Raw genomic sequence first — 24,087 nt, forward strand, 5'->3', positions numbered from 1 at the left:
ACAGAGAAAGAAGTAGCTTGGAACAATGACAGGAAAGTCACTTTTGCTCTTTTGGGGTATCGAACAGCTGTTGTCCCTTTTGAATAAGGGTGAGTAAGAAGCTAATGCTTCTTCTACAAAGGGCCTACAAGAGGATGCTTCTACAAACTAGAAGGAGAACTTCTAGTTCAAATATTTGTAAATACCTGAGAAGAGTTCTATTTCAGCCCATCTTGAACATCAGGATTTTCAGCTCCTGTGTATCTTTCAAAGTTTGGATGTTACCACTGTTAGCTTTGTTAACATTTTGGATTTTATCTTTACCTGTAGATTGTTTGTTGCCTGTGCAACAAAAGGGTAACCTTCTGATGAATAAACCTTTCCTGTGTGATTTGTGTAATGAGTGTAGTTACACTTTATGGCAAGAGCTATTGATCTCTTTGTTATAGGCATTCCATAGGGTCACAGTTTATTTACAGCAGGATAAAATGAAGATTTATAAAGCAGTTGTATGGCATTTTACCAAAGCTTACTTGCTGGCTTGGGTATCATGGTCTTGTGCTTAATTTGATGAATATGCAAAATCCATTTCTACGAAGTATTCCATTCTTTCCTCCCATCATCCTCTGAGAAGGATGCTGCTTGGTAATATTCTCTTCAGGCATATATTGGACCTTAGCTCTTCAGGATTTACTTTTCTGTGTTCATACTGCCAACCTCATCTCCTCTCCTCTTTGCTTTTTAAAATATGTATTACGAGGAAGGCACAAACAGAATACTGTTCTGTGTTTGTGTGGATGTGTGTGGGTATGTCTGTAAATAAAATGAGATCTTATGTCTGTCTGTTGTATTCACCAGCTGCTAAGGCTTTTGTAGTTCAGCAGTTCAGTGACAGTGCTTCAAGATCTGGATGGGAAAACAGCATCAGCTTTTTTAAGCAATAGTGGCTAAATGGTTACTTTTTATCTCTATTCCAGAGATGGCCTAGAAGATCCACTGGATGATACAGCTACGGTTTTTCAGCAGCTGGAGCAACTGTGCACAGTTAGCAGGTGTGAATACGAAAAGACCTGTACGCTTCTTGTACAGGTGTTTGACCAAAATGCACAAAACTACCAAAAACTATTGCACTCTTCTAGTAGGAATCCATTAGAAATCACAGTTCAGGAAGGTTAGTATTTAATTTAATTTTTAGACTGTGTTTTATGTGCCAATAATCATATACTTGCATATGAAAAAGAGTGGTGATCTTATGGCAGATCTACCTAGACCTTTTCTCACACTAGGAATTAATGATCCGAGTCATCTTGCACCACACTTTCACTAGTTGTCTTTGTATTGAATAGGATCCATTGGCAGTTACATCTTTAGAATATAGGCTTGCGAGCTGTAAAAACTTTTAATTTCTGAAAATCAACATTTCAGTGCCTCAGGTGCCCTCACAGGAACCAGCCATAACTTGATGAACATTTTTTGAAAATGAAGATATTCACTTTCGTTCTTTTTTCATTTATCTGTCTGTAAAAATTAATGTAACATTAAAAACCTTAATTTATTTTATACAGCTCTGTTAAGATGAATCACCTAATTTTCAAGAAACTCAACTTATTTATTGTAGTGTAAGTTGTAAAAATAATAAGTACTTTTTTTTTTTTTCATATACCTGTTTTGGTCCTCTCTGTGTCTCACTTAAATTGTCTTTATAACTACTGGCTCTTTCCTAATATAGTTATCTTATGGCTGTTGCATCTTTACATGGATAAATGGTGTTGTTTTGAAAAGGTGAGACAGGTTACTGCATAATACTGCTGTTTCTTTGCATGCTATTAAATGTTTGTGATTTATTTTGCTGTTCTTTTGTTGTCAATTTGAATATGCTGATTTTCTTCTATGTAGGAGCCATTTTTCAGCTAATTTATATAAGACCTTCTACTTACCTTTTTTTTTTATTAATTACACTTTCTTCCGTGCACCTCTCAACTTTTATTTGGGAGAACTTTCATTAATGACCTGATGTCATTGACCAGCTGCAGTCTGAATTTATACTCCATTCCCCAGTCGGGGGGCCCAAAGGGAAACAATCAGCTGGAGTCTTTGAGTGTCAGTGCTCTGGGGATTGCCGTTATGCATTAGAAAACATTTGATGCAGTTTAAATATTGTGTTTCTTTTCTGCAAACTAAACATTTGTGCTCATATTGAACAATAACTGTTATATCCCCTAGATATACGTTGTTAAATTTAGATGTTTAATGGCTTTTAATGTTACAAAATAAGTTAATGTAATATTAAGATCTCATTTTATTATACTGTCTTGCTCTCTGTATCAATAGTGATGCAGTCACGCTTTACTAAAACAATAATCCCCAAGAAATGGGTCATTAACAGTAGTTAATGATTACTTGTGATCTATGGTAATGACTGATTTCTTTGGGATTATTGCTGTTATAAACCATAATTACAGATTATTACAGCAATAATTATTTTCTAAAAGAAAAGATGTTGTCTGCCTCAGTAATTGCAAAAGCAAATGCACTGAAAATTTTAAATAGTGAAGGTATAAAAGAGGGAAAGAAGAAGTCATACCTATTAATTGGTGGTGTGCTCAGAGAAGAGGGCTATCATCAGAAAAATAACTACATACTTAAAAGTGACCTACTGCAATTCGTAAAAAGGAAGATAGGTTTTTGTTTTAAAAAAGATTATTGGCCAAAGTGATGGCTCTGCTTTTTAAAAGAGCTAGCACCACTTTGCAGTTGCTTTTTGATGCCATCTTCAAATGGCCATTCTTTACTAGCTGTTAATGCTAAATTCCTTTGAGCAATGTCTGCTCTCCTAGACGCTTCAGCTCCTTGGTGTTTTGCTAATGATGGTGCAATCTCTTAGTTTCCTAAATTAACAGCTGGTTGTACTGCAATGTCTAGTGTGTCTGATCAGGTTTTCCTTGGAAATGTCCTGTTTGTGAAGAAGCACAGGTCTGGAAACAGGGAAATATGTTGGTTGTAGGCCAGCTGATACTGTCCTTCCAGAACAGTACAAGAAGGTATTTGGAAGTCTTCCTCATATATCTTGTCTCAAAAGTCAACGCTTGTTCCCTGTCACAAGGTGTTTTCTGTTACAGATCTCAGGCTGTATTACATATTTTAAAAAAAATACCACACAAATAAGGCTGAGAGTTAAGATGAACCTGAATGCTTTCCCGTACTTGCATTGAAATCATTGGCATGTTATTCCATAATCTGCATTATCTTTCATGTATATTTGATCTCAGCATCTTTTTTTTTTTTTGTGTAGAACACACTGTAGTATCTACCTCTGACTGAAACAGAATTACTTATGATGTTTTGTCACTAGATTCAGACCATAAGGATACTGGAACGCCTCAGAACTATTAATCATTCCTGGTTGAAGGAGCTGAGGAAGTAGAGCATTCAGGGCTATCTCAGTTCTGGGTTCTTCAAAATACAACAGTGCAAAACATGAGGGAAATTAAGTGAAGTTTAATTTTATGTAAATGAAGACTAGTTTATCAGAGATTTGAAACAAACATGAGAGAAAACCTCAAGACTTTTGGTAGCTACTGTGCACATCCTGATAGGTACCTAGAAATAGCCAAAATAAAATACTGTTTTACAGTCATAACAGTGACTTCATTATTTATCTGTAGTTTATCCTTTATGTTAAACTTCAAAATGTGTTTGGAAGACACTTTTTTCATCAGGGTTTTGTCTTGACTCTTGTAAGTTACGTTGTCATCACTTAGTAAAATCCTAGTAATGAGGGCAAGATACCTCCTAGTTTATGTAAATGTCTCACTGAGAAGCCTTGTTTGTAGCCTGATTTAACTTACGTGGAAACTCTTTCAAGTTGTCTTCACTGTGGTGTTATTCTCAAGCAATCCATTTAATTTATTACAAAGTATATTTTGCCAAATGAAGATGGAGTCTAAAAGTAGCTTTACTGTTCTATAGTCTCAGTGCATTTCAGTTGGGGAAGAAACCTGTAGTGGTGTCCTGGAGTTCTAACAGGTCTACGTGTTACTTTGCTATTCAGGTCTTAGTTTTGATCTTACATTAGGGAAAAATACTGCATCTTTCCTGAGAGAGGATACCATTAGTTACTGGATTCACAGCTTAAAAAGGTGAAGTAGGAATCTTCGTGGCTTGAGTAGGTATCAGTAGGTCAAATTTAAAGATATTCCACCTTAATGTGCCAGAGAGATTAAAATAATCAGGGCTTTGCAACATGGCAATGATTTTTCAGCAGAGAAAGGCAAAAAAATTCCCCTGAGTTCAGTGTTTGTAAACTTAAGAGTTCTGTATTTATAAAGCAGGATTTCAGTATTCGAAAGTCTGTACAACATACACTGCCTACACAAACTCAAGGAGTTATTTATGGAACTTTAGCTTTACAGAAATTATGATCCTTACGTTGTACTTTACTTGATAAGGACTTTGGTGTATTCTGTAAGTGCTTTAGTGGAAACTGATAGCTACATAGTCTGGAAGATCGGAAGGCACAACAGCATGGCTTCAAATGGATGAGCTCTGTCTTTCAAACCCTTTTACGAAACAGCTCACAGAGACTTTCAAAACTATGTGGTAGTTCACAAACTCTTTTTCTGGAAGAATATGCCTGACTTGTGACATATTTTCTTACGTGCAAATCACTTTAGATAGTAATTTAGTATTACAGAGAATTCTTTATTCAAAATAGAATTACAAAACAAGTAGGTTATAGTGAGTCTCAAATCACTTCCTAATGCTATGATAAGTAGATGTAACAGCCCCACTGTAGATAAAATTGTTCCATGCCTTGCAGTAACTTGTGGCAGGCAAGTGAGGATACTAAATTAATTGTATATCCAATCTTACCAGGCTGAGTTTGCTAAATTTGTATTTTAGATTAATTCATTTGTGTTTTATTTACAAGGATGTCCAGGTTAATAGGCTGTTCTAGTTTATCTGTCAGTTCTGCTCAGAATTTTTTGTTAATTGATTTGTCTGGGAAGGTTTTAAGTCTGGTTAGAGGGAGAAACCTAACCATTCTCTTGACAGCGTTCCACAGTCTTATACCTTACAGAACTGCTGATGCCTTCTGGAAGTGTATTGTACTAGCATAATGGTTTGTAATCCTTAACTGTTCTTCTTTCCTTTTAATGTTAGGACGTCTGGCATGGCTTGTCTATTTTGTGGGTACTTTTGTGGGAGGACGTTTAACATACACTAGTACTGATGAACATGATGCCATGGATGGGGAGTTATCCTGTCGGTAAGTATTGCTTGTTTCGAATTCTTTATTTTGATTTTTTTAATGATATTTAGTATCAGCAGATATTTTGAATTTAAATGTCTCAGTTTTTGTCCAGTTCTTGGATGGTGGGTGCTCAAGGACTGTACTGACTTTGTGTGGACTGAGACCGTTCCACTGACTCTGATCTTTCCCAATTCATCATCCTGAGCAGTGAAGGAGTCATTAAGGCTATCATTTCAAAACTCTGTTTCAGAGGAAGGGAAGAGGATTAAAGGCAAATGTATCTCTTACTATAAGCAGTGTTTAGATATGCCCATGTAGCTACCTGTTCTCATTTGTGCATTGTATACAGGTGTTAAGTTGTGAGTTATGGCTATTATTTTCTGCACTACTTCCTTTACATTAATTATTGCAAGTGAAGAAGCGCAGAGGAACTACTGGTCAATTTTGAAAATTTAGACTCAATTTTAGACTAAAACTTGGAATAAAAAAGAAGGCTCTAGATTTAAAAATGTCTGTGCTAGAGTCTTCTTTCTGCAAGTTTAGGGCAAGGGGTGAGCTAAGGATTATTGTGAATGGCATGCATTCCTTCTGGCAAACACAGAGTATGTGGCAGACATTTCCTTAATCCTTGTTTTCACTCACAAGTATGTTAAACAAGGCATGTATATTTGATTCAGTTATTTACATCCACTAGCTAACACATGAAAAAGGGGCATACAACCTAGAATTGGATAAAAAGCTTTACATTTTCTCCTGTGTTTCTTGCCTTCCTAATCTACCCTGGGGCTCTGCAGTGTTAGCAATCTTCCACTATGTTTGTATTAAAAGTGAGAGGTTTTAATATACAGGCTTACAGATGAGGTAGCTACTGACTTCTAATCCAGTGACTATATATTTCAGAATTGGCAAAAGGTGAGAATAATTTTTTTAATTGCTAGGGAATTAAGATTTCAAGGAACAGATAGCAGAAGACCATGGAAAATTAAATAATGGAATATTCCTTTAAAAAAAAAAAGGTATTGAGTTTTCTTAGTTGACATAGGTTGAAATTGATTCTTTGAAATCAGTCCTGGTAATATGGAGATATATACCAACTAAGGATTTAGGTCACAAAATATATGTTTGCTCAGATGTTTTAGACGAGAGAGAAGTGTGAAGCAGCAAGGCAGACAGTGTGTTATATATTGCATATGTAAACTTATTTCTAATAGTTTCCATTTGCAGGGAACTTGGACAGCTCTTACCTTGCACTTGCACTTTGAGACCCATACTCCTCACATTTCTTTGTTCCTTTCATCATGGAATTGATGGTCTAAGAAAGAAAAAAAACATTTTACAAACTCACCACAGTACAACATACATATCTCAGAAAATTTCAAGTGACAAAGTAATTAGAAAAGCATTGTGTTGATGGTTATGTTTTAGTGGTCAGTTAATGTAATTAACATCTGAATAAAAAATCCTGGAAGTGTTCAAGGCCAGGTTGGATGGGCTTTGGGCAACCTGGGCTAGTGGAGGGTGTCCCTGCCCATGGCAGGGGGGTGGAACTAGATGGGCTTTGAGGTCCCTTCTAACCCAAACCAGTCAATGATTCTGTGAAGAAACTTAGGCAAACAAAAAATGGTTGATGGGTTCTTAAAGAAATTAGCTGTGACAATATAATTTAATTTGAGAATTGTTCCTGAAAGTGTTTTTCTTCTGTCATTAAGAGTTTTTCAGCTGATATCTCTGATGGATGCCCAGTTACCACAGTCCAGTAATGAAAAAGTAGAACTGGCAATTCTGTGGTTCTTGGATCAGTTCCGTAAAACATACGTGGGAGACCAGCTTCAGCACACCTCAAAGGTAAATATTTGCTGTAAACCACAACATTTGAAATAATAAAGCCTGTGTAAAAATTGACCTGCCAATATATCTGACGCGTAAAAGCTCTTGAGCTTAGCTGGTGGCCGAGTGGCTAGATGAAGAGATACATGGAGAGATAAAAAGATAATTTATTAATCTGTTGTTCATCTGAGTGGGCTTCCTACCATGTATGCTTTTGAGTTTTGGCATGCAAGGAGTTAATATTTTAACAGCTATGTTCATTAAACAATTTTAGGTTACTTTGCATTTCAATTTTTTATTTCAAACATTTAGCTGGGTTCTGCTATATTGTGTTATATTTCACAGCTGGGTACACAAGATTTATTCTTTTAATAGTTCTGTTCTTTTGACAGTTACTCATTTATGTGGTTTCCACTGTATTTCTCACATTACTTGGCTTTTCTGCATTTTAAATAGGGAAGAGGGAAAAGTAAGATGCATTTTTGAAGAAGCAGCAGTTAATTCACCTTAACTGTAGGGGACAGTCATAATATAGATGTTATAAAGAGAATGTCAGTAAGATGAGATCAATTGATCTTGAGAAAGACTGAAAGAATTCTGTTGGAGCCCCAAGCAAATCTTTAGCAAGAATTGTGACAGTGACTGAGATTTGGTTTTACTTGTGTAGTATTCTATCGTTGCTTTCTGGTGAACGGTCCCAATCTCAAGAATTCTTTTATCCCTTCAGGTTTGAACTGTACTTCAACTTTATTGAATGGTTCCTCACTTAATATTAAAAATGAAGTTTTACACTATACTGAATTACTTTTTCATGGAAGCAATGTGTTCCTTTCAGTTGTCAAAGCTGATTTGTTGTTTTTAAATATGGTGCACTGCTCTAATGCTAAGTAACAAGGTACACAGTAAAAATGTACTCATGCTCCTGGTATTTTCATTAGCAAAACTCCTGTTGATGGCAAATCAAAGGCAACATGGCTGTACAGTAGTTGTAACTCCCAGATTATTTTTTCTTTCTCTCTGATTTTGAGGATTTTGATTTCACGTTATCCTCTGACTAATTGAGGTGTAACTGTGTGGAGGAGTCCTGTCAATGTATAGTACACTGTAACAGATTGTTAGAGGAGCTTGTATACCCAGGGTTTTTCTGTCCATCCTTATAGAAAGCTGGAGGAAGCATTTGTAAGTGGGTGAAGCAGTGGGCAAAAAACCCTGAAGTGCAACATTTATACTTAATCACCTGGAGCTCTGCTGTCAGTAGAAAAAAATGTAAAACTTTAGCGTTTGCAAGCTACACCAGAATTCAATACATATGAATTTATCCAGCTCAGCAATGTGTTTTGAATAACCATAAGACTGCCTCTGCAATTGCATTGTGTGTGGAAGGTGAAATAGTTAATTGGTGAGTAAAATGCTGGCTAATGTTTCCATTTGATTTCTTGAAGAGCGCTTTGAACAGAAGGAATTAACTTTAACCAAAAGGACGTGGGGGAAAACTGTAGGATGAATTTAAGAAAGCAGTTTTGTGTTGTTTTGGTTTATTGTTTTGTTTTTCCCCCCACGCCAATAAGTAAACATGAATCAAAGTGGTAATATATTCCATATACTGCCTTTGCTTCTGACATGTGTCTTGTATGTAGCCAGGCTGGGAAACTGGGAATTCTACAAGGCTTTCATGGTGCCTAACAGTTTGAGGGGTGTTTCTAAATTCTAGCTCCAGTCCAGCAACTCGATAGTTCATTGCAAATACATTTTCAAAGTGTGCTTTATTTTTATGGTTTTATATTACATTATCTACTGGTATAATTTAGCCTGCAGTCAAATTACACTTTCTTTTTGTTTTGTTCTAGTAGGTCTGATACAGCAGCCTCTCATTTGCATTTGCAGAATCCTGTGGTCCATATCACATTATTTTACCAGATCTTATAACAAAAGCTGTGTGTAAAGGCATCTGAGCTCCCAGTTTGGGTGGTTTTCTTAATTTTTAATAAAACAAAATGAGATGTTTGTATACATTTTAAAGTGAAGAGAAAGGCAGAAGGCAGCACTTGTATGATCCTTCTGTTTTATCCTGCTGTAGCAGCAAGTATAGCAGCAGATGGCATTCTACCCTCACAGTTGTAAATCCTCTGATACTGTGTCTTGCTGGCAGCTATCTACAAATATGCAATAAAAAGGCTCACACTTGGAAGCAGAAAAATCAGATATATATCAAATGACTAAGTTAATACACATTTATATAAATATTCAGGATTGCTTGAATTGTTTTATTTACAGAATGGATAATGGCAATTCTGCATGCTTCAGCCATGTTGAAATAATTTTGGAGAATATTTCTCTATTTGATCATATGCTTGCATACAGAAAGACAATGGTTAGAGAATGCTGAATAGTCTAATGAAATTTTAGAAGTTGTCTTCTATATAAATAGACAAATTTTGTTCATTAACTTGTATTCTTAAGTATGTACATATAATAAAAGCAAACTCATTATAGAAAAAGACAATTGGCTAGGTAAATTAATGCATTCTTACTAAACAGTCCACTGGGACTTGCTGTCTAAGGAAGAATAGCAAAACTTTGGAGATCTCTTCCTTGATACTGTAATATACTTTTAGTACCATTACCTTTCCAGTACAAAAACAATAAATCAAGGTACTGTCTTTTGGATCAGATAGATCTTTGAATGAATATATATATTATATTTCTGTTGAACACTAGACTGGATTCTCTGCTACTGTACAGCAATATTAATATTTGTTTCTCTATCAATACATATTTTGTTGTCATGCTGATATGACTTAGCCTTCATAGAGTCATCTTTTTGTGGCATATTGCTGATTTGGATGCTGGCAGGGTAGTAGAAAATAAGTTGGCTGGAAAACCACTGCTCTGCTTTACTGCAGTTGTCTCAGCTGCTATCTGTGGTAGCTCTAGCATTACTGTAGTGTGCGGCTGTTCCACTGCTGTAAGTAGTGTAGGATTGCATTGAAATCTGATTCCTGACATCAAACACATGTTATTTATTAGAGAAAACATCGCTGTGTTGAATGAGACTTTTCCTTTGCAATATTTTTAACGTATCAACAACTATCTCATTATTTATTTGTATTTCCAAGTGACACTAGACTGGGAGGAAATGTGATCACGAAGGACAGGATGTGAATTCAGAAAGATCTTCATAAGCTGGAGAAATAACCTGGAAGTCTAAAATACTGGTGAAACACCACACTTAGGAATGAAAATTCCCACTTACATCTACCAATGGGAAATCTCTGACCAGGCAGCATTATTTCAGAAAATGCTGCGGAGAGGAGTGTGTTGCAAGCGCAGTTAGCTCAACAGTACGTGTTGGTTTTGCACACAAGAAAAATAGAACATAATTGTGGATGTAGTAGTAGAAATATTGTGTCAGGTGCTGGAATTTCTTACTCAGTTCTGAATATTTGGTTCTGACTGGGCCTCAGTTGGAATAGTATGTCCAATTTTGGGCACCACACTTTTGAGAAAGCTGTAGATAAATGGGAGAGTACAAAACCGCAAATAAGATGCAGAAGATGGTGCTTTGGTTTAGTTCAGCAAATAGAATATTGGAGTGGGACAACAATCAAGGACGTCAAGAGTTGTTTTAGAAAAGTTGGTGATCACCTTCAAGGGAAGGCTGTAATTGGCTTAATTAGTAGCAACAAAGACTTAGGGAAAGCTTTTTAACTATGTCAGTAAGGGAGTACTGGTGCATAGTACCCAAGATGCTATGGGGGCTTTTGATTTATGTCCAGGTACACTTAATTCTTTATTCCATAAAATACAGAATACACCAGAAGTCCTGCTGGTCTAATCTCATGCTTTCTAATAAGACTATTATAAGTGGTCATGGTTGGTTGCTGTGGCTTAGCCAGTGAAAAGCACACTTAGAGGGGAAATGAGCCCTCCTGTTTGTGTTGTGTGTTACATTGATCAACCAGCAATAAGTAATTTTTTTTTGTTATTTTGGGATTTTATTTTAGCCTGGTGTGTTTCAAGTAACTCATTATAGCCATTTTAGAACAAAAAAGAGTATGAGTACTAAGAGTGACTTGAATTACAGTGGTTTTGAACATGGGGAGTTGGCAGAGGAGACTGACTCCATTCTTCAGCTGAAAACATGAGTTACTCCTCATTTATTCATCCTGAGGAAGATCTCAGTTATCCAGTCACAGGTAGGACATTCACTGGATAGCCTGCAATTTAGAGAGACTATCTGGTGACATCTCTCCTAAGTTGTGTAACTTCCCCTGGCAAGTGCAAAAAAATAAGTTGGGGGTGCTGAGAATGTATTTTCGCTGCCTTTTTTATTGTGGATTAGCGCAGAGTTGTCACTTAATGAGAAGGTTCTTTGTAAGTTATGTGTGAGTTCTTACCTCGTTGTGGCAGGTAGACCAGATCTCGAGTTTTTGCAGAGTGTATTTGTTAACACAGATAATATAGTTCAACGTTTTTTCACTTGGGACACTAATTTAGGCTAAACAAGGATAAAAAGGCAAGGCTTGTTAGCCAGGACCTTTTTTCTGCTTCCAAACACATCAGAGATTTGTCCTTGGAGGGGGAAAAAAGCCAGAGGAGGGCTTCGTAGCAAACTGCATCTGTTCCAAATGCCCGGCTGGGGCAGGGGCTGGAGCAGCAGCTGATGGCATGGGCAGGCGTATTTGGCTCTCTGACTGTCTCTAATTGGTAGTTTGCCAAGAGTAAATCAAACTGTAACTTGTTGGATGAGTTTTGTTGATTAATATATCGTAGGAAATGCAGCTTAGCTAAGTTAGTAACTAAGATTTCTTAATGGTAACTTAGAATTGTATCTTTAACGTGAAACAAGTTTAATACTAAGGTGTCTTCGTAATCTGAAGTCTTGCCACTTTTAACAGTGTTCAGTTTTTCATATATGTACAGCTTAATGATTTTATTAAAAAAAAGATGGCTTGGGTTGAAGACTTTTCTCTTGAGGTACAATTAAGAGTTTTTCTAATAGTGTACTCTTGAAAAATGTATGCCTAGAGAAATAAGGTTCTTCTTATTGTTAGTTCTTTGCTTCTCCAGTTTTTAGGGGGAATGGTTTCAGTTGTTAAATATTTCGTGATTGAAAATAGAAGTATTTAGTTGACAATTCCAGTGAGAAAGATATTACATTAAAATATTAATGTAATTAGTAAGAACGCACTTACTAATATATAACAAAAACATCTCTATATTATATACTGTTTCCAGCACAAATCCAAAACATAGCCCCATACTAGCTACTATGAAGGCAATTAACCCTCTCAGCTGAAACCAGGTCATAGGGTTTAGAATTAGGGTATAGAACTGTCATGTCACTTATTTACACACTGGTTTTTTGTGGCATTCTAACTGAGATTAAGGATTTTATCTTAATTTTGCACTTGTCATGTTTACTTTCTACAGCATGTGGCGCTATTTAACTAGAGTTATCCCTTTAGTTTACTGTTGCCATTCCTGAAACAGGGAGGTCAAAACTGGAACCTGTTCACGTGTTAGATAAGGGTAGCATGGTGAAAACAACATTAGTAATAGCAAGTATTTGAGACTGAGCTATGCTTTTTAGCAGAGCCCGGTTATAGATTATTTCTGGAGTTCTGTTTTCAGCTTTTATAAGCCGAGTAATTTTTAAGAGATCCCACCCGTAATCATAACCAGAATTGTTGTGCTTGCAAGGTTGGTGTTTGGTTTGTGTATTAAAAATAATTTATTAGTTAAAATGTACTTTTGCTCCACTGTGAAGCAATTAATGCTTACCTGTTCTGCTCTTTCCAATCAAACAGTAGCCCTGAATGTGTTTAGAGAAGTCTGGAGGTAATTTTGGTCTGTAGCAGGTGGCTCTAGTTTGAGGGGCACCTCCAGAAGTGAGGATCTCTGGCAAGAGGGCCTTCCAGCAAGCCACGTTTTGGCCCCAGCCTGAAGTAAAAGCGATAAGGACTCAAGGTAGAAAAGCAGGAGTTAGAATTCAGACTCTTTGTGTTTCTGGGAAAGAGCCCCATGTGCAAATGAAGAGATAGAGCTGTCTCCTCCTTTAGGTGCATCAGTTGGGTCATCTGGGAAATAGGTCTGTTTTTCAGTCTAGGGCAGGTGAGAGTGAAGGAGGACAGTAGGGATTAATGTTTCATAAAGAGCCTTTACAAATACAAGTTGAAGCATAATTATGAAGGGGTGGGATGCAAATGGGTTTTCCTACTGTATCCTGCACATATTTTATTTGCTTATGTGGTCAATATAAAGAAGTTACTGTGTTAATATTTAGGATTGCATCTATCGGTGTTTTTTAAAGCTTTTAAATTACAGACTTGACATATGAGGTTGATCTACATTACGATAAAAAAATACCTGGAGGGTTTAGAATTTAGACTACAGTGTGTTTAGAGGGGAGGAAAAAATATAATTTCCTTGCTATATGTTGTTTGCAGTAGCTGAAAGCAAAAAACGCGTGTAACCAGGTATCATCTAACCACTGAACACAGGTTTGTCTTCTAATGTGTAATGTGTGTTCTCTTGACTTATGTTATTTTGCTATTTCTTCAGTATATGTATATTTCTTTGATTACATTGCCTGCAGACACAGAAGCATGACCTAGCAAAAATAAAAAATAAAAATAATAATAAAAAAGCATAGCTGTGCAGAATGTGGCTACTGTTCAACCTGCACAATTTAAGAGCCGGAGATCTGCAGCAGTCCCACTGACTTTAGTGGGGATCTTTGCAAGTAAAGCTGTTGATCTGTGTGCGTGTCATCAAAGATTCTGGGTCCTGGTGTCTTCGTGATTAATGATATCTTAACGCTTATGAATGATTATCCTTTTCTGAGCTGTAAAATATATATACTGTTTTATTTCATTACACCGAGGTGAAGATCATAACACTGACAGGTGCTGGAAATTAGCAGGCAGTTTTGAAATTGTTCTGTGCACTAGAAATTAGATCTCATTTTAATTCAGCTTTTCCAAACTAGTAAATGAGGTTAATGCCATACATATTCAGCTGATATGGATGAAGAAATTGATATAAAGTAGATCAACATAGCTACAGGGCTACTTTAATTTATAGGTAAAGAGGCAGTGATAAATGAAAGTAATGTAGTAGTGGTCACTAAACTCCTCAGCCATCAGGGATTCAATAGTGTTAGCTGCTCATTAAAGGCATTGTTGGGGTACCTCAAATAGAAATTTGAAAAGAAATAGCCAACTAACCCTTAATTATCAAAACATAGAAAATACTAATTATGCCTTAATTAGCTTTTCTTTTAATGTACTGAAATTGTTACTTTTTGTGTAGCACAAATGGATAGTTATATCAACAATAAATAGGTTGTTTTAATAACTTTCTTTTACCTCTGGGAAAACCACACTCCAATTTTTAATATGCAATAATGCTTCTCTCTAGCCTGTAGGAGATGAAAATTATTAAGTAGCTTTATTTTTTGAAGATTTTACAGCAGCTTTGGGAAGAATTATTTCACCATGCATCAATTATTTTTAATTGAACTGAATATTTTTCAGATTGCATGAAATGCCTCTCATTTAAGTTTAACATTTAGAGTTTGTTAAGGAAGCATCATAGTGAGAACTGGGTACAACTTATTTCTATGGCACATTCTAGGAAGAATAAAGAATGGTTGTTTCAGAAGAAAAATGTCACTGGGTTTTTTTCACTTCACTGGGCCAAATCCCATATTTATTCTGTTTCATAACTACCACACTGTTCTCATCCAGTCTCCTTGCAGTCCGTATAGGAAAAAAAAAAGTAGGGGTTGACTTCAGTGGGGCTTGGATCCATCTGGAACTGATGCAAAACTTCAACAGCTGTGGCAAAATTCTTTTCCTTTTGAGGCAGCATGTAGCCTTCTCTCTGTGCTTATATGTGCAGGAAGGGAATGTCACAAGCAGAGCTGGGTTTGTTTTATCAAAGACAACAGGTATGTGTTTTGTTCCAGATAAATGATGGGAGGGAAGCACTACATAGTGCTGGTCATAAAAGCCTCCAAATTCATGTAACAGTCTATGGTGAATTAAACAATATAATTGCTACTACAGAAATCAAAATAAGTGGATATTACCGTGGTGGGTGATGAAAGTATTGCATGATTTTTCTGAATCTGTAGAACTGATACAAACATCCTAAGAAATCTTATTAATGACTTTTTTGTAAACTTTTTCTTCTAAACATTTTTAGCTTCAAAATAGAGCAAGTAAGATATTATGCTTACAGACCTTAAGAGGTTACAAGGTACCAACTTAAATTTGAAAGGATTTCGAGCCTTTTGCATATGCTCAGCATTCAGTATGGTCAGAATGCTGGGAAAAAGAAGACTGAAATGGACAAAAACAGTTGTATTATTTGACAAGTAATTTCCTGGTGATTTTAGTCATACCTTTAAAGAAAAATCTTGTTTCCAAAGCTTTAAAAAGCAAAAATGATGAGAACATTTAATGTTTCTTGAACTAAATATCTGTCTTCCAGCATGGAGACAACCACAAAACTAGTCAAATCTCAGACTGACTTTTAAGTGTAGGATCTTTTTGTGGGATTTTGGCTTGCAGCAGCTCAGTGTTCAAAATTCATCACGGTTTTGGACAAAAGAATTGGCAATGTGGTGTGGATTTTTTTTTATTCTAGTCCTCAGAAAAAAAAAGTTGCTTCCTATGTATGTGAATTACTTTGGTTCTCTCCTCTTTGAAGTTCTCACTTCTTGACTGACTTAGCAATTTCTAGCAAGTTTAGGAGCTAGAGAAAATTTACTCAACTAAATATTACTGAGGCAGATCTCCTTTCACGTTTTCTGTCATGGTTCCTATTGTGCTGTGAGTAGTTAGAACTTTCGGCAAATATTCCTGAACTAATATTTGAACTTAATTGCCTAAAGATTGGACAAGTTAAGTTAATTGTGGCATTGCTTATAAAAATGTATAGTTATTTTGAATTTTGGATTGTGGCTTGCACTGACAAGTGCTGTGCTTCATCTAAAAAATAATTGGGTTTCCTTTGAAGAAATCTAATAATTTGAAGGATTCTTTAGGTATTTAGTGCAGAATTTTTTGCTTTTCTGTTTTTAAGTTTAAAAAACAACAACAAACCAAGCAAGCTAGATAGAATCTGTGACCTTTTAATTCCTGGGACTAGACAGCAGTTCTTACTTACAATGCCCTGGCAAACTTTAAATCACAATGCACTGTTCCTATTCTTTAACTACTTTTCAAAATTTCTTTATTGAATTTCTCCGTTACTTGGAAATTCTGTATAGCAAAAAACCTGTCAGGACATAAAGACAAACATAAAGAACTTTGCAGAGTCATAAATGTTGGTTTCCTCATCAGGTTGAGATGTAAAGTGTTCTTCATTTTACATATCTTCAATTCTGTCCTTTTTTTTCTTGGCTGTTTTATTCAGGAATCGATATGTTTTTCTTCTTGGAGTTTGCTTGGGAAATTTTTGATTGCTTTCTTTTTACCCAAATTTTACATTATATACTCTTCCTACTCTGTATTGTATAGTCTTCCTCCTTTTCATGCAATGCTATTTAAAATCTTTAAATCCTTAAAATCTCCTTTTTTTTCCCTCTTAAGTGCAGTGTATTTGCTGTTCAGTTACCTACACCTTTATCTTACTAAGTTGCTCATTGCTCATGACAACTAAAACCTGCATGAATCTTTATAGAGATATTATTTAATCACATGTTTGCAATTAAAGCACTGGTTTAAGTGCTGTGCTATTTTATTTTAGAATTTTATAACACAAATCAGGCAATCTTAAAAATAAATAATTAGCACAGTTCAGTTCTGCACTTGGCTGTAAGTGAGCTTTATTTTGTAGCTGCTAATAAAGGCACATTATCATGTTCAGGCATTGCAATTATCATTGAAATGTGTATGTCCATTAACTGCAACATTAGGCTGAGGATATAATTACTGTCTAGAGCCAATATCTTTGTGAAGTTACGTCTATGATGCTATTAAGCTATAAGCCATATTTGTAAACTAATATTTAAACGTTTCAGAATTGATACCATCACTTGCGGACTTAAAAAGTAATTCTACTTCCACTCCAAATTATTGACTTCTTAAGTGTTTGGCAAATATATTATTGAGTTATTTGGATATGAGGATAATATGTGATTTGAGGGAGGCTACTATTTTTCTAATAGCAAGATCCCAGAACAAATTGAACTGGTGGCAGGAGAAGAGAGAAGCTGTGGTATAGCAAAGTGCTGATAAAACAGTGGTACAGTATGCCACAGAACGCTGCAAACATGAGTAATTTTTCTTGTAGTAGAGTTACATTTTGGACAATTTAGTATAGCGAGTTAACTACAAAAAAACCCTGTTGCATACTAAGAAGAGAATAAGGAAAAGGCTTTCCTAATAATGTTACGAGCATGTTTTAAAGAGGAATGAGATTGAGCTTGTTCATTGATTTGCTTTCTGAAAATTTCGAGTATATATGCTAACAGAAGCTGCTGAAATTTCCTGTGAAGTTAGGTGGGTAGTTCATTTGCAATACTAGGCTAAGTCACCTGTAAGTAATTCCACACATGTGGAGATGTTTGTAGCTATAATGAAATGCCCTTTTTTTCACATTTTGTTTTTACATGCAAAATAGGCGTAGTAGTTGACTTTTAAGTATTTGCATCAATTAATATTCTTTTCTATTCCCTTGGTATGTGAGTGATAGCCATTAGTTTGTTTAATTTGCTTACCTGTCTCAGAAACTGAGATTTAGGGAATGCTGATGGGGAGGATACATGTTGAAGAGAATCAGTCTTTCAGCATTTTTCATCTGATTTTGAATGCAAGTGTATTTAAAATTTTTTCTAACACAGAGGAACTATTACATTGCTCAGTCAGTTTTATCTGATATAGCCTAATACAATTCCTTTTTCTATTTTACAAAAGTAGTTTCACATTTTGCCTTCACATACACCTGCTTTTTGACTTACCTGCCTCTGCTTTCTCGTTAAAAAATTGGACTTGGTTGTAATGACACTACTTATGTTTTCTGGCCATGTCACTAAATACTACTTTGTATGTATTACATTGTATTTATTATATTGATTATGTTCTTTATTTAATAATTCAGTTATCATTTCACCTCAAGCAGATTCTCTTTTCTGAGTAACTTCTAAACTGCTGGACCTTTCCACTTGTGCTGTATATCCTGTACCAACTTAGCAAGAAGGAATAAACAGCAGATAGGGCATGTTAGGGAAGAAAATGCCAGGCTATCTTGTGACTTCCTCATCTAAAATATATTGGTTTTGTTGCTGTATGTTGGCCTCATATCCTCATTATTTAAGTAGCCTAATGAATTAATTTCCCAGACCTTGCAGTAAGTAAATTAACCATCAGAGTTCAGAGCAGAGTGAATAATTCTTTAATATTAGACTATGGCAATTTTTATGACTCAAGTTAAACTTAATTATGAAATTGCATATTGCATATTTGTGTAATTCAGAGAGGAAAAATATGCAAAATAAAACAGAAGTACATCTGTCATAAAAAGAACAAAACAGTAAAACCCTGGGAGGTTAGATTACTCTTGTTGATACTGGTTGAATGTATTCATCGTTGTGTTTAGGTACTGTGTTCATAGTCTGCACTGGTCAGCAATGCTAAAGGTGTTTTGTTTGATTTTAGCTGATCAGCTGTTTAGCATCTCCTTCAAAATTACTTATGAACTTAATTTAGTTACCAGTGAGTAGTATATTATTAAAACAGTCTTCTAGATGATCCTCTAAATTTTCCTCTAGAATAGTGTGGTCGTTGTATATTTATATGGGGAATATGTATTTGTATAGCAGTGTTCTTAAATAGTTCTAGAGCTCTAACGTAAGTTAATTTTAAAGATTTTTTTTTTCCCCTGAGAAAATATTTAACGCAAGTAATAATCTTTCCAGGTAGCTTTATGCACTGACATTTTCTATTCTTACTTGTCAAACAAACATGATAGTTGAGTAGATAAAGAACATAATTCCACTCTTTGTGACCTCAAGTTCAGTTGTTTTTTACCTTACAAAAAAGTGCAGTTTCTGACCTATGTTAAACATTGCACATAAACTGTCTGTCTCTTGGAGTATTTTCTGCTTACTTTGTTACAGACACAAGTTCTGCTATAATCCAGAATTGCAAAGAACATTCTCTTTCTCCTTTTACCTTTTCCTCTCGTATCACTACTCCTGTTGTTTTGGGGGTTTTTTTATTAAAGAGAATTGGATAGTTTGTGGTGGTTTATTCGTATTTTTTCCACACTCTTTAGACTTATTTACAAGTATTTGTATTGAATTATCAGTGTTGACCTGATCCTTTAGAAATGAAGACAACAAGTGTTTGCAGAGCAGCGTGTACAGAAAACTCTGCCTCTTTTCATCAAGCTGTTGCCACCTAACCATCCACCCTAACCAGCAATACATCACTTCCACTCTAGAAGAGATAAAGGCAATGGAGCTGAATTGCTAAGGACTATTTCCTGCAGAGCAGCAGCAGTCATATCCAGAATACAGTATAAGAAACCTTTTGGGGTTTGAGATATAAATGAGGCTTCAGCTACTTCCTCTATTTTGCAGTTCCTTTGATCTGGAAACTTTCCAGGTTGATGAAGTCATCAGATTTCTGAATCACATTGTTTGGGGTTTTTTTTTTTTTTTTATTTGGACTGCCCTTGGGCTTCACATGCCTTATGTAAATGGCCTGATATGCTGTCTGAGATTAGCATAGTAAATAAAACATCCACATCATTGTAAAATGCTTCATGAGGAATTAAGTGAAAGGTTTCCTCTGAGACAGATGAGATCTTGTACCTATGTCTTTCCTTTTGCATCTGTATGAAAATAGCTTTACCAAGAAAGGTTTGCACAGAAATCTCTGCAGAAACTGCGTTTTACTCAGTCAAGGAAAGGGCTTCCAGCAAGCACTCCTGTTCCTATTTGAGTTCAGGGTTCATCCAAACATTTTGATACCTACACTCTCTTTTCCCAGTGCTTTCAGCAAGTTATGGGTATACTATAGTGAATTAAGATGTTCCAGGAAAAGTTGGATTTAGTGAAAGTTGTTTGCAAATACCGAAGAAAGAGTTGAACCATGAGGTATTTCGTGACATCTCTGCTGCTGATGTTAGGGGGTTGTAGCTTGCTCCTCCCATATGCCATTAGTGTAAATATGCACAGTCCAATTTTTTTCTTTATCACTTATTATCTGCCTACCTTGTATATACTGTTATGTCAAATCAAACTTCAGACACAGTGAGGTTCAGAATTTACATCTATGTTTCCAAATGCTTTCAGCAGCATTGCTTTATGGTTATGAGCAGGTCAGCTGTGGCCTTTCAGTCTTGAGGACTTACTAGTCATCAGCTGTCAGGTGGATGTTTGCTCGACCTTTAATGTTACTCGGTGCAGTCTTTCAGCACTTTCAAATTGCCCAGAATGTTGAGAATATTTTTGTTCTGGCTTGCATAACTACAATAGACAGTCTTACACTTCCAGTTGATCCAAGAGATATAAGGACACTGAAGAAACAATAGTTGTTAATTCCTAATCGGAATAGGAGGCAATAAATGAACTTGTTTGATAGTTGGTGGTCAGATGATCAGTAATTCTGTGCAGGGGAATTTCCCTTTCTCAGTTGAGATTTAAAGGTTCATGCTATCATTGGAGAATCTCTGTGCAGAAAGGTTTAACAATTTTTCTGCCTACTGCACTTAGTCTTTCTTTTGATTACATGGTAGACACACGAAATCCCTAAAACCTACTTTTCTGAGAGAATGGACTTCTTGGGCTAAGAACATATGGAACCAGCAGTTCAAAATGTCTATCCAAGCATCAATTAAGTGCAGGTTCTTTCAATACACTAGTGGGATCTTTCATATAAGTCAGTTGCTTTGGTGAGTTTCTTCTTTGTAACTATTTTAAGCTTTACTTTTTCTGTAGTCAGCCCAGGGAGATCAGAAACTGAATTTCTTCTGTTCCTGTCATTAAAACTAATCAATGGAATGATGAGGAAAAGAAAAGCAGAGATCGCTGCAGAGAAATTGTGAGACATCTGAATTTTAATTGGGTATTTTAAACCTATTTTTCTCATCTTTTCTTGCTTCAGTGCTCACTGGAAATATTTACTGAGATTCAACAGCAGAGTCATTCACCAAGAAAGTAGGATAATGGATGGGTTTGGGGTTTTTTTTTTCCATAGCCTAAACTGTCATAAAAATGGAGGCGAAAGGAAGATGTTGAATCATTCTTAAGTCCGATTGTTTTCTTAGTGATGAGATAATTTTGAGTGTAGAAAATGTGTGGAGTGAGTATTCGTTAGAATAGAACTATTTCTTTTTCAGAAGATACTTTAGTGTGTGCTCAGGAGTTATCTTTCCTTCAGCAAATATATTTCCTTACAAATAGGAAGAATTTTAGCAATTCTGAGAAATTTGGTCAACTTTCTGTGAGTTATTATTTAAGGCCTTATTTTCTATTTAGTCAGCCTAGTGAGTTCAGAAACTAAGGCAACCAGTATTATCTGAAATTTCTGTGTTAGGGATCTTGGTGTGAAAGTTTGAGAGAGATACTGCATGTCCTGCTGGGGAGGAGAAGGGAGAGAAATGGGGAGGGAAGTTGAGCCTGGGAAAAAGGGAGGGGTGGGGGGAGGTGTTTTAAGATTTGGGTTTATTTCTCATTACCCTACTCTGATTTGATTGGTGATAAATTAAACTGATTTTCTCAAGTCAAGTCTGTTCTGTCCATGACAGTAACTGGTGAGTGATCCCTCCCTGTCCTTATCTCGACCCACGAGCCTCTCGTTGTATTTTCTCTCCCCAGCCCAGCTGAGAAGGGGGGTGACAGAGCGGCTTTGGGGGGCACCTGGCCTCCAGCTGGGGTCAACCCACCACAGTAGTTTTTTTCAAACAGAGAGAGATGTATTAACTTACCATCCTTCAAATTATTGTAAATTATGATCGTTAGAAACTCAAATGCAGTAAAGCGAGAATGGCCAGTTGCTTCTCTGGATTCTCTCCTAATACTGATGATTTAATTCTTCTCATGCCAATCAGGAATTTCCGAACATGGTAAAGTCATTTGGTCTGGATCGATCAGTTCTGAAATTAATTGGTAGGTGATAAATGCTTATTTCCTCAACATGATCGTCTTTTGGAGAAGTCGCTTGTTGAAAGTACAGAGGTGGTCTCTGTCGTACAAGAGAATTGTTCTAAATGCCCAGGCTTTGCAACTGACTTTACTTTATACAGCCCTTCTGTGTAAGTGATTTCTGAGTGTCATGGTACCGTGGCTACATTTCATACAGTACCAGGACTGCTTTGTAAAGCTGCCGGTACCCTTTGAAGCTAAGGAGAAAAGGTGTTCTCCTAAATAACTGGGATTTAAATGAAGTTCATATTTTGCAAAGTACATATCTAGAATCAGAGAGACACTTTATGATTCATATTTATTAGTATTTGTGGTAATCCTTTTAAAAGTAGAGCGTTTTAATTGTACATGTTGTGAAATCCACCATTTTCTTTACAAATAAATAAATAAATAAACGGCATCTTTTGGGAAAAGATGTACTATGTCTTACAACTGGAAAGTCAGCAGAGGGAGCACAAGTTAACAAACAGAATTGTGTTCAGTGTGATGGACTGGTGGTGGGAATGGTTCCAGTGAACAAGCAGTGAATAATCAAATACTTGTTTGTTTTGTATTCTATAAAGATTTAATCACAGTAACATTTTCATACTACCAGCTTGAATACACTTAGATGGTAAACTACATAGTTCTATATGCCTCTGGAAATAACACTGTCAAGTAGAACTGAGCTATGATTTATTCGTAGGGGTGTTTCTATCATGACCCTTGGAGTACTCTTAGCAGTTGATTACAAGGCAATTTGACTTTGTCCTAGTTTGCCTTTTGCTTTCTTCCTTTGCCAATAAGCGAGTACCTTGTGCACATAAATCCCTTCTGTCCATCTCCGAAGGGCCAGGGGAAAGGAAGCGTGTGGGCAGAGGCTGCTTGCTCTTCGGTGTCTGCACCTACAGGTTGGTGACGTTAAGCTTCCTACTTGCCTTGACGCTACTTTGGCCCAAAACAAGTGCGAAAATACTTTTGAGAAAACATGTTTCATTTTTAAGCATGCTTAACCTTAATAGTTATGACAAGTTTTTAAAAATCTGTGCATTTGAGACAGTATTAATAATTCATGTATGTTTCATTAAAAAAGAACAAACTGCCTGTAGGGTCATTAAATTCTTACTTGGCTAAGATCATCAAAGTTTAGATGACCTAAAATGGTACATTGTTGGGGTCGTAATATGCTGCTTGAAAAAAAAAAAATACCCTGTGATTTAGTTTTGATTCTGACAATACTCAAAAGGATTTGTTATGTCTTACAGACCTTTCTGCAAACTACTAATGGGATGAACACAATATATCACTTTTATAATAGTGAGCTATTAAAGGCAAACATAAAGCAGTCTGAAGCCCATAAGTGCTGCCAACAGCTCCTGCTTTAATGAATTCCCTTTTAGATGTCCATTAAATGCTCATGGCAAATGTACTCATAATGGAAATGGCAAATCTAAATGGGTAGATATGAATAATCCATGGAGTTTAAATTCTGTTTATGATCATCTTCACATTTAGTTTTCAAGACAACGCAGTTTAGTTTTCATTACAGTTTGGAATAAAGAGGACAGGGAGTAATTGATTGCTTCAAGCAGATTAAAATCAATGGGTTGCTTTTCAAAGAACCCGTTCAATGCAGTAATTTCAACTTTAAACATTGATTTAGGAAACTCAACACAAAATGTTTTGTGCCGTGTGAACTTTTATGTGGAAAGACTAATACTAATTTTATTTCTATATATCTGTATATAGAAATATATAGAGGTTGTTATCAGTATGTGCATGAGTAAATAGTGATCTATATTAAGTCATTTTGATATTATTGCACTCATATAATGAATCAATGAGATTCCCGTCATCATTGTGATACTGTTTGTAACCCATTAGC

At 35.9% G+C, this 24,087-nt stretch overlaps 1 protein-coding gene across 5 annotated transcripts in view; it reads left to right on the top strand.

Annotated features, from left to right (window-relative positions):
• Positions 1 to 24,087, top strand: part of RANBP17 (RAN binding protein 17) — a 159,435-nt gene that overhangs the window by 19,277 nt on the left and 116,071 nt on the right. For all 5 annotated transcript variants that reach the window (XM_054842044.1, XM_054842046.1, XM_054842047.1 and 2 more), the window contains 3 exons: positions 957 to 1,150; positions 5,143 to 5,248; positions 6,943 to 7,078. In XM_054842044.1, the coding sequence (XP_054698019.1) occupies positions 957 to 1,150; positions 5,143 to 5,248; positions 6,943 to 7,078 (436 nt within the window). The remainder of the gene's footprint in view (positions 1 to 956; positions 1,151 to 5,142; positions 5,249 to 6,942; positions 7,079 to 24,087) is intronic.

The sequence above is a fragment of the Grus americana genome, chromosome 14, assembly GCF_028858705.1.
Source record: "Grus americana isolate bGruAme1 chromosome 14, bGruAme1.mat, whole genome shotgun sequence".
Lineage (NCBI taxonomy): Eukaryota > Metazoa > Chordata > Aves > Gruiformes > Gruidae > Grus > Grus americana.